This window comes from Muscardinus avellanarius (assembly GCF_963383645.1).
Source record: "Muscardinus avellanarius genome assembly, chromosome: 19".
NCBI classification, from domain to species: domain Eukaryota; kingdom Metazoa; phylum Chordata; class Mammalia; order Rodentia; family Gliridae; genus Muscardinus; species Muscardinus avellanarius.
Window position 1 is genome coordinate 13,543,617 of NC_137805.1, and position 10,798 is coordinate 13,554,414.

The following is a 10,798-nucleotide window of genomic DNA, read 5'->3' on the forward strand; positions in this document are numbered from 1 at the left end:
ATTAGCTCATCTCAAGCTGCCCCGGAGGCCAAGGCTTGGCACACGAGGGGCGAGGGAAGCCCTGCTGAATGGCACTTCTGGACCGTGGTGGGGCTGACACGCAGTAGGCCCTCGCCGGCCAATCCTTGACGACGTTGCCTAGTGACTGCCAAGGCAGGGCCGGGGCCCACCAGGGCGGGCGGCCCCCCACCACGAGGTGAGTCTCGGAGGCCCCCTGCGCGGCAGTGATGGCTGAGGGGAAGTGGGCTTAGTTGCAGGCACCCCATCCTCAGCCGTAGCACTATGGCTGAAGGGCAGTCAAGGACAGGAGTGACAGACGTGACCAGCGAGAGGGCGGCTCTAGGCTCAGGATGATCCGAGGTTCCAGCGACTGGCAGGCACAGCTCCCTCCGGCCCTCTGCCTGCCCCATGCAGACGTCCTGGGTGGGGCACACGCAGCCTCTGCACTCCCTCCCCACCCTGCTGGGGAGCCCATCCTGGGGAAGGGGTCAGCGGGGCCAGGCGGCACTGAATTCCTTCTCCAGACCCTGGACAAACTGGTCATTGAGGAAGAGCAGCTGGCCGTGGGGCAGGAAGCGAGTGAGGATGCCCTCGATGCGGTCAGCCCGCAGCAGCAGGTTGGTGCCGGGGGCCAGCGGCCGGAGGTGCTCGAGGAGGAGGCGGGCCAGCAGGCGGAGCGTACTCTCAGCCAGCAGCAGGTTGTCCTGGGCATCCAGCACCAGAGCGAAGCCTAGCGAGGGCACGCCCAGCCACACCACGGTGCGCGGCTCCTGGAAAGGGTCCCCGGCCGCCAGGCGGAAGACGCCTCGAGGGGCCTCGTGCAGGGGCACAGGCTCATCCGAGGGCTGGGGCAGCAGGTCCACGGAGGGCCGGCCAGATGCCTGCTGCTGCAGCTGGTACATCGACTCCACCTGCCTGGAGACAGGAGACAGGACAAGCCAGCGTGCGACAGGTCTATAGAGGCCACCAAGGAGCCAGCTCGGGGGCAGCCATTATCCTGTACTGCAGGTGAGGAAACAGGCTCAGAGACTAACTGACCTTCCCGGGGCCACAACCAGACATGCTGGGCTTCACAAGGACAAGAAGCCCCGCCTGCGGGCCTGGACCACGTTACTCCATGGGCCCATAGAAGGCAGGTTCTGAACCCAGCTCCTTGCGCTGGAAGAGGGCCCCAGGGAAGTGCCGGTCCCACTGCTGCACAGAGGCGGCCTCCAGAGAGGGAAAGCTGGACTGCGCACCCGCCCCTCCCATCCTGCAACCCTCTGGGCAAGAAGGCCTCCCATCGCCAGGCAAGGCTTCTGAGACAGCACTGCTGTTATTTCTTTAACTCTTTTTCTCTTCTTTTCTCTCCTCTTTTTCTGTTTTTGCAAGACGCTTGATGGAAACACCACTCTAAAATATGTGTGCTTCTTAGTCCTGTCTCTCTATCCCCGGATGTCTATCACAACCCACCACATGCCTAACAGACCCGGGCACTGGGCTGTGTGGTTACCTGGCCACCGCCAAGATCTGCTCCTTGCGAAGGAGTCTGTCCCTCTCTGCGCCATGTGGCCGGGCATCTTCCGGCGACTTCTCAGCACCAAAGACGCAGGAGTAGAGCACGCGGCAGAGGCCAGTATCCTCCGCGCGTGGGGCCCTCAGGGTGTGGACCAGGAAGCCGTAGACCATGGCTCTCGGTGGGCAGACAGGGAGGCCAGAGTGGAACCCTGCTTGAGAGGCGCGTCCGGCAGCACCTGGGAGAGTGTGTGTTTTACTGGGGATTGAACACAGAGTATTTTACTTTTGTGCTACACCCCAGCCCTATTTCATTTTTCATTTTGTGGTACGGGGGACTGAACTCAAGGGCCTAGCCCTATTTTTTATTCTTAATTTTTTTTTTTTTTTTTTTTTTTTTTTTTTGCGGGCCTGGAGATGGAGCCTAAGGGCATTTGACCTCCGAGCTACACCCCCTGCCCTATTTTTAATTCTTTATTTTGAAACCGGGTCTCACTGAGTTGCACAGGGCCTCACTAACTAGCTGAGGCTGTCCACAAACCTCTATCCTCGGGTCTCAGCCTCCTGAATGCTGGGATTACAAGCGTGCGCCACCACGCCCGGCTACCTATTCTTAATTTTGAAACAGTGTCTCACTAAGTTGCGAATGCCCTCACTAAGTAGCTGAGAGGCCACAAACCTGTAATCCTCCTGTATCAGCCTCCAAAGTACTGGGATTTCAAGCCTGCAGCCACTACGTCCGGGTTATTTTTCATTTTGAAACAGGGTCTCACTAGGTTGGTGAGAGTCTCGCTAAACTGCCGAGGCTAGTCTCACACTCGTGATCCTTCTGTCTCAGCCTCCCATATACTGTGATTACAGGCGTGCATCGCCACGCCCGGCTAATGTACCTTTAAATACAGGAGCAAAGGGGCAGGTACGCTATCTGCAATTAACTCAAATGGGACAAAACAAAATGTTAACTGATGAATCTTATCAAAGGGAAAAGAGAATTGGTTGGAATTTCAAAATAAAGACTAAGCAATAATGGAATCTGACTGGCCCAGAGGGTCGAAAGGCAGCAGAGATAGTTAGCAGGTAGCATAGTTTAAGCCAAACAGACCAGCTGCAATTGGTCGGACAGGAAAGATGGCAACAGCGCTCCGAGAAGCCAACCCCGAGGCCCCGCACTGACCTCCGGCGACTCTCCACCCGCAGGCCGCGCGCGTCATCAGCCCGCGACGCCCCGCACCCCGACTAGCGCAAGGGAGCGGCCGCGACCTCTGACGTCACTGCCACGCGACTGACTCTGCAGCGCAATGCACTTCGGGAGTTGTAGTTCGGCCCCGTGGCCCGGGGACCCGCCCTGCGCGTGCTGCCGCGCGGCCGCCAGGGGGCGCAGAGGGTGGGCTTCAGAGCCGCGTCCGCGGCCATCCCGGCCGGAGGGTTCACGCCTGGCTTCGTACACGGCCCCTGGCGAGCCTGCTGGGTGCAGATTCCTGGGCTTTTCCCTGGAAGTTCTAGCCTTGCGGGGTGGGAGACGCATACGTAGCCAACTCTGTGCAGACCTGGGGTTGGGGCGTCCTTAATGCTGGAGCTGGGTTTGGCAAGGAAGGAGTCCAGCTCTGAGCCGGGCGTGGTGGCGGAGTCCGGAGGACCGCTGCTAGCGGGCAGCCTCAGCTACTTAGGCCCTTTGCAACTCAGTGAGACCCTGTTTCAAAATAAAGAGTAAAGCATAGTGCTGGTGGCCGGGCGTGGTGGCGCACGCTTGTAATCCCCGCGCTTGGGAGGCCGAGACAGGAGGGTCGCACAAGTTCAAAGCCAGCCTCAGCTACTTACTGAGGCTCTCAGCAACTTAGTGAGACCCTGTTTCCAAATAAAGTATAAAATAGGTCTGGGAGTGTAGCCCGGAGGTAGAAAAGCCCCTGGGTTCCACCCCCAGTACACACACACACACACACACACACACACACACACACACAAAATAGTGCTGGTGGTGTATGTAGCTCCGACGTACCCCCTGGGTTCTATCCCCAATACCGCAAAATAAATAAATAAATAAATAAATAAATAAATAAATAAATGATTAAATAGGGCTGGAGGGGGTACCTTGGAGGTAGAATACCCCTGGGTTCAATCCCCAGTCCCTCCCACCAAAAAAAATAGGATATCAACTCTGGACCCCAACATTCACAGCAGCGCATCTTCTGGCAGGCCGCCAGTGAAACTCCATACACATAGAGTGACCCTGGGGCAAGCACTTAGTAGGGCCGACCACCTTTTCCTTCTGTAGCCCACCTTCAACAAGGCCCCCCCTTGACTTCCTGTAGGAAGGCCATCAAAGGTATAGTGAAGAGGTCAGGTGTGGTAGCACACACCTGTAAGCCCAGTCCTTGAGAGGCTGGGACAGGAGGATCTCAGGTTAGGGACCACCCTCAGCAAGTAGTGATCATCAACTTAGTAAGACTTGTTTCAAAATAAAAACACGCCAGCCAGGCGTGGTGGCGCACGCCTGTAATCCCAGCATTCAGGAGGTTGAGACAAGAGGATCTCGGTTGGCAGACAGCCACTACTTAGACCTTGTTTCCCAATAAAGTATAAAATAGATCTGGGAATATAGCCCTGAGGTAGAAAAGCCCCTGGGTTCCATCGCTAGTACCACCAAAAAATAAAAAATAAAAATAAAAAACAAAATAAAGAATTAAAAAATGGGGCTGGGGGTGTCATTCAGAGGTAGAATGCCCCTGGGTTCCATCCCCAGTGCTGAAAAAAAAATGCCAAAAGAGGTGACACAGGCTTGTAAACCAAAAAATAAAAAGGGCTGGGTGTGTAGCACGGGGGTAGAATGCCCCTGGGTTCAACCTTCAGTACCAAAAGAAAAAAGAAAAAGAAAAAAATAAAGGTACAGTGAGAGGGTTTATGCCTTAAACTCGACGCAGGCAATACCCAGGCACCAGTCCCCGGAGCCTTGCGGTAGGGTTGGGGGTGACAGCCCAGGGGTGTTTGGGGCCTTATTGTAATCCCAGTTCTTGAGAGACTGAGACTGGATTGCAGGTTTGAAGCCAGCCTCAGCACAACCTCGACCATTTCCAAATAAGAAATAAAATTGGGCTGGGGTGGTCTAACTTGGAGGTAGAATTGCCTATGGGTTCAATCCCCAGTACCAAAAATAAAAAATAAAAAAATCAGGCCTGGTGAGTCCTCACGGCCTGCCCTGGCCCACTCTCCCGGTGAAGGTGCACGGGCCCTGACCTTGGCCCCCAGCCCCACAGGTGGATCCCAGCGTTCTGGGCTTCAGCGCCCCACAGGCTGTTCCTTCAGTCTGGAATCCCCCCCCTTTTTTTGTGGTACTGGGGATGGAACCCAGGGGGCCTTCTACTTCTGGGCTATACTCCCAGACCTATTTTCTATTTTATTTGGAAACAGGGTCTCACTAAGCTTCTGAGAGCCTCACTAAGTAGCTGAGGCTGGCTGCGAACCTGCAATTCTCCTGTCTCCGTCTCTCAAGCGCTGGGATTACAAGTGTGCACCACCATGCCCGGCATTGCCCCTATTTCTGCCCTTCCAAACCTGAACTGGGGGGGAAGGCCTCCTGTGAGGGTGAGGCGGTAGTGGGGACACCGAGGCTGTGGCTTCCATCTTCAGGGCCACCTGCTGGGTAGGAGAGGGTGGAGTGGCCCAGGCAGGGAGCCCTAGGAAGTGCATACTGGGCCCCTGGGCCGAGGCCTGGGCGGCAGAGAGGGGGCAAGGCCGTGGGCATCTGTCTGCAGATACAAGCCTAAGTCTGTGCTGCCGGTGGGGTGGGCCCAGCTGTGTGAGGCCCGGGAGTGGTGTTGGCCCAGTTCCTGGGGCAGGTCCTATCACCCTGGGCCAGGCTGCCTGTCTGCCGTCTGATTGCAGCTGGAGCCGGCGGGGCCTCCTGGCATCTGGGAAACAGCCTCCAGCACTTAAGTATCTGCTGGAGGACTGACTGGACTTGGGGTGCACGAGGGGCCTGTGCCACTGGCTGGCCTGGACCACTGCCCTGGCAGGGACGGCAACAGAGCAGACATCTTGGGTGGTTTGCTGAGGGCCGCCTGGGAAGACCCTGGGGAAGCCCTTCTCCTTGGCCCCTGGCCTCTTCCAGGTGCACCCACACTTCACAGGGCCAGTTGGGCACCTGGGGGATAGTTAGCTCCCTAGGGGCCCCGCCAACCACGCTGTGTTGTGACCCAGCAGTTCCACTCTTATTCACCTGGGTGAGGGCTAATTATAAAAAACAAAAAAACACGGATAAGCTGGGGATGGTGGTGCACACTTGTAATCCCAGTCCTTGGGAGGCTGAGACAGGAAGATCACAGGTTAGAGGCCAGCCTCAGATAAATAGTGAGGCCCTCCACAACTTAGGCCCTGTTTCAAAATAAAGAATAAAAAACTGGGCTGGGGGTGTAGCTCAAAAATAGAATTCTCCTGGCTTCAATCCCCAGTGCCCCCCTCCCTCCACATATAGCATATTCAGAAAATCTTTATATTAATTTCCTTTTTTTTTTTTTTTTTTTTGCAGTACTAAAGATTGAACACCCAGGGACATTCTACCTCTGAGCTACACCCCCAGCCTATTTTTTATTCTCTATTTGGAAACAGGGTCTCCCTAAGTTGCAGAAGGCCTCACTCAGTAGCTGAAGCTGGCCATGAACCTGCAAACCTCTTGTCTCAGCCTCCCAAGTCCTGGGATTACAAGTTTGTGCCACCATGCCTGGCTTATTTATTTACTTATTTTTGTGGTACTGGGGACTGAGCCAAGGGACCTCCTACCTCTAATCTATATCCCTAACCCTATTTTATTTTTTATTTTGAAACAAGGTCTCACTAAGTTGGTGAGGCTAGTCTCAAACCTGTGATCCTCGTGACTCAGCCTCCCAAGCACTGGGATTGTAGGGTACGTACACCACCACGCCTAGCCAGCAGCATTATTTTTAATTGTTCTAAACTGGAAACTACCCTAACAGCAGTCAGTTATGAAATGGATTAATACACTGTGTGTACTCATACAGTGGAATAGTATATGGTAATTAAAAAGAAGTACTGATATACATGACCTCACAAGCACACAGCGGAGTGAAAGGGAGCAGTCACAGAAATGTAGACACCATGTGATTCCATTAGCCAAGGGTACAAATCTAGGCAAGCCTTTCCACACACAAGTTAGAAGAGTGGTTATCTTTGAGATTGTGACTGGAAGCGGGTGGGCGGGAGATTTGGGAGCCAGTCACCTTCTGGGCCAATATCTGGATGGAGATTACGTGGGCGCGTTCACTTTGCAAATACTAATGCAACTGGGCGCTTAAGATATGTGTGAGCGGGGCGTGGTGGCCGCACTTGTAATCCCAGTACTTGGAGGCTGAGACCAGAGGATCTCAGGTTTAAGGACAGCCTCAGCAAGTACTGAGACTCTCATCAACCCAGTGAGACCCTGTCTCAAAATAAGATAATAATAAAATAATAAAATAAAATTAGTAGCTCCAGCCAGGTGTGGCGGCGCACGCTTGCAATCCCAGCATTCGGGAGGCTGAGACAGGAGGATCGCGGTTTACGGACAGCCTCACCTACTTAGTGAGGCCCTCTGCGACTCAGTGAGACCTGGTTTCAAAATAAAGAATAAAAATAGAGCTGGGGGGTGTAGCTCGGAGGTAGAATGCTTCTGGGTTCCATCCACAGACCTGCAAAAAGAAAAAAAGAAAAAAAAAACTAGAGGTGCTGGGGGGCCCCAGGGCTGGCTCTGCGGCCAGCCGCCTAACCTTGGGGTTCCCTCTGAGGCGCCGGCTCCTCGTCCTGCTGCCCCCCGCAGTCCTCTGCTTTGGGTGCCTGATGCAGCCCCTCCCGACCCCACGCTGACGACCCCCCATTGCTTCACACACGTGAGCCCCGCAGCCTGGGGCTCCCTGCCTGGATGCCCTGCTGCCCCCACCTGGACGCTGGGAGCGAATCCCACTCTCCCCGATGAGAGGGGCCAGCTGCTGGGCAGCTGGCTTGCCACGGTCTGCTGCTCCACCCAGACCGCACCACCCCTCCAGGCCCGGTGTGCGCCTCCTGAGACAGCCCCACCACCACCATCACCATCGTCATTATTATTTTTTTATTTGCACTGGGGATTGAACTCAGATACCTCCAAGACACAACCTCCTTCCAGCCCTTGTATTGTTTGTTTTTATTTATTTATTTATTTATTTTTTTTTTTTTGGTGGGTCTGGGGATGGGACCCAGGGGCATTTGACCTCTGAGCTACACCCCCTGCCCTGTTTTTTATTCTTTATTTTGAAACAGGGTCTCACTGAGTTGCAGAGGGCCTCACTAAGTAGCTGAGGCTGTCTGCGAACCGCGCTCCTCCTGTCTCAGCCTCCTGAATGCTGGGATTACATATGTGCGCCACCACACCCGGTTTATTTTTTATTTTGAAACAGGGTCTCACAAAGTTGCCAAGGAGGCTGTCCTCAGACCTCCCATCCTTCTGTCTCAGCCTCCCAAGCACTGAGATGACAAGTATGGGCCATCCTGCCATTTGCTTTTGTGGGGTTGTTTGTTTGTTTGTTTGTTTGTTTGTTTTGCTGTACTGGGTATTAAACTCAGGGACATTCTACCCCTAGCTACAGCCTGGACTTATTTTTTATCCTATATTTTGAAACAGGGTCTCACTGAGTTGCAGAGGGCCTCACTAAGTAGCTGAGGCTGTCCGCAAACCGCGATCCTCCTGTCTCTGCCTCCTGAATGCTGGGATTGCAAGCGTGCGCCGCCACATCTGGCTGGAGCTACTAATTTTATTTTATTATTTTATTATTATCTTATTTTGAGACAGGGTTTCGCTGGGTTGATGAGAGCTGGGTTGCTGAGGCTGTCCTTAAACCTGAGATCCTCTGGTCTCAGCCTCCAAGTACTGGGATTACAAGTGCGGCCACCACGCCCCGCTCACACATATCTTAAGCGCCCAGTTGCATTAGTATTTGCAAAGTGAAACCACGCCCGGCTTCCCATTCATTTTTGACAGCTGATTGAAGATCTGCTGGAACCCGAGACCTGTCACCAGCCACCAGCCAGTGCTGGATGTGACGGGGGCAACTTAGGAGAGGTCTGCTGGCTTCAGGCAGTGGGTTTCTAGACTGACTCCCTGATGAGGAAGTCCAGCCATATCTCAAAGAGCAAATCAGAAGTAAAGAGGAAGAGAGAATGCTTTCCATAATAATTAAGGCCGGCTGAAGTCACGTAGTCAGGGCTGCCCCGGAAAGGAGGCAAAGCCGGGCATGGGGGTCCACGCTTGTCATCCAATACTGGGGACGCTGAGGCAGGAGGACCGCAGGCCCTTTGCAACTCAGTGAGACCCTGTTTCAAATAAAAAATAGGGCCGGGGATGTAGCTCAGAGGTAGAATGTTCCCTAGGTTTAATCCCCAGTACCACACAAGAAAAATAATAAATAAATAATAAGTAAATGAAGAAATAGAAAGAATAAAAAATAAGGCTGGGGATATAGCTTAGAGGTAGAATGTGAAGCCAGATGTGGTGGGCACGCTTGTAATTTCAGCATTCGGGAGGCTGAGACAGGAGGATCATGGTTCTCGGACAGCCTCAGCTACTTAGTGAGGCCCTCCACAGCTTAGAGAGACCCTGTTTCAAAATAAAGAATCAGCCAGGCTTGGTGGCGCACGCTTGTAATCCCCGCGCTTGGGAGGCGGAGACAGGAGGATTGCGGAGGTTCGAAGCCAGTCGCGCTGGCTTTAGAGACCCTGTTTCCAAATAAAGTATAAAAATAGGTCTGGGAGTGTAGCCCGGAGATAGAAGGGTTTCCAGGAACCCCAGTACCACCAAAATAAACAAATAAATAAAGGAAGAAAGAATCAAAAATAGGGTTGGGGTGTAGCTCAGAGGTAGAATGCCCCTGGGTTCCATCCCTAGTACTGCAAAAAAAGAAAAGGAAAGGAAGGAAGAAAGGAAGAAAGAAGAAAGAAAGAAAGAAAAGAGAAGTAGATTGTCTCAGCGTTCAATCCCCAGTACCACACAAACAAACAAAGAAAAGGGAGACAAAAGTCAGGTGGTCCTTGTCCCCCTCCACCCACCTCCCTGGGCACCTCCGAGTAGCAGCGCCCCGTGCTGGCCCCGACAGGTGCTCTGACCCCTTTTCTGGCCTGCCTCCCCTAAGCCTCCAACCACCAAACTGCTACCTGGACTAAAGCACCAGCTGCCGGCCTGCCGCACACCACGGTGGGGCCTTTTGCCTGCAGCCCTTATGCAGAAAGTGAGGAAAACCCTCCACTGGCCCGTGACGGGGTCATGCATTGATGAGTGCAGCCCTAGGGATCAAGTCCAGGGTCACGCTACAACTGACTTATCCTGGGCCCTGTGTGTGCGTGTGTGCGTGTGTGCGTGTGTGTGTGTGTGTGTGTGTGTGTGTGTGTGTGTGTTACTGGAGATTGAACACAGAGACATTCTATCTCTTAGCTGTATCCCCAGTTCTTCTGTTTTGAAGCAGGGTCTCACTAGGTTGCTGGTCTCCTTTAACTTGCTGAGGGGTTAACTGTCTTCAAACCTGTGATCCTCCTGTCTCCCTGTCTCAGCTCCCAAGTACTGGGATTACAGGCATGTCCTACCACGTCCAGGGCCCCTTTTTATTTTTAATTTTGAGATAGAGTCTCACCAAATTGCTGAAGCTGGCCTCCAATTTGCAATCTTCCTGCCTTAGCCTCCAGAGTCACAGGGATTCGGGCGTGCACCACCACACTCAGCTAATTAAATGTTTTTAGGCTGGTCCTCCTCACCCTCTCCACCTCCTTTTAGACCTGCAGACTCTTGGGCGTTTCACACACACCAAAGCCATCAGACCAGCTACAGCCCTTTGAAGCAGGGGCTTCCTTGTTCCCATTTGACGGATGAGGACATAGAGGCCCAGGGTAACGACGACGTCACTCTCCCAAGGTTACACGGTGTCTTGGACATGCCTGCCCCCCTCTGCCATCTGTTCTTCCCCTCTACCTCCAGTCCCCCCCTCTCCTCCCCACCCGCCCCTGCTCACTCCAACCCCAGCCTGGGGCTGCCTTCCGGTCCTGCCCAGCGCCCCCAGCCCCCCAGGAGCCCCTCCCGCAGAGCTCCGCTCAGAGCTTGTCTTGGCTGGGCCCCAGGAGGACGAGGCCCTGGGTGATTCGTCCTTTCAAAAGGCCGCGCTTCCTGCAGGGCTGAGAGCCAGGGGCTGCACAAGGCAGCGTGGGCCGGCCACGTGAGGCCTGTCTGCGCGCTGACTCAGAGCCTGGCAGCCTGGTCCCTGCGCCCCTGCCAGGGCACGTGTCCCAGGCAGGCAGGGCG

At 54.2% G+C, this 10,798-nt stretch overlaps 1 protein-coding gene across 1 annotated transcript; it reads right to left on the minus strand.

The window, feature by feature from the left end:
* Positions 1–488: 488 nt before the first annotated feature.
* Positions 489–1,668, minus strand: AP5S1 (adaptor related protein complex 5 subunit sigma 1; the record flags this gene model as incomplete). The annotated part of the gene is made up of 2 exons (XM_080716680.1): positions 489–915; positions 1,493–1,668. The coding sequence occupies 2 exons, from the start codon at positions 1,666–1,668 to the stop codon at positions 489–491; spliced, it is 603 nt and encodes a 200-aa protein (XP_080572806.1).
* Between the last annotated feature and the right edge of the window lie 9,130 nt (positions 1,669–10,798).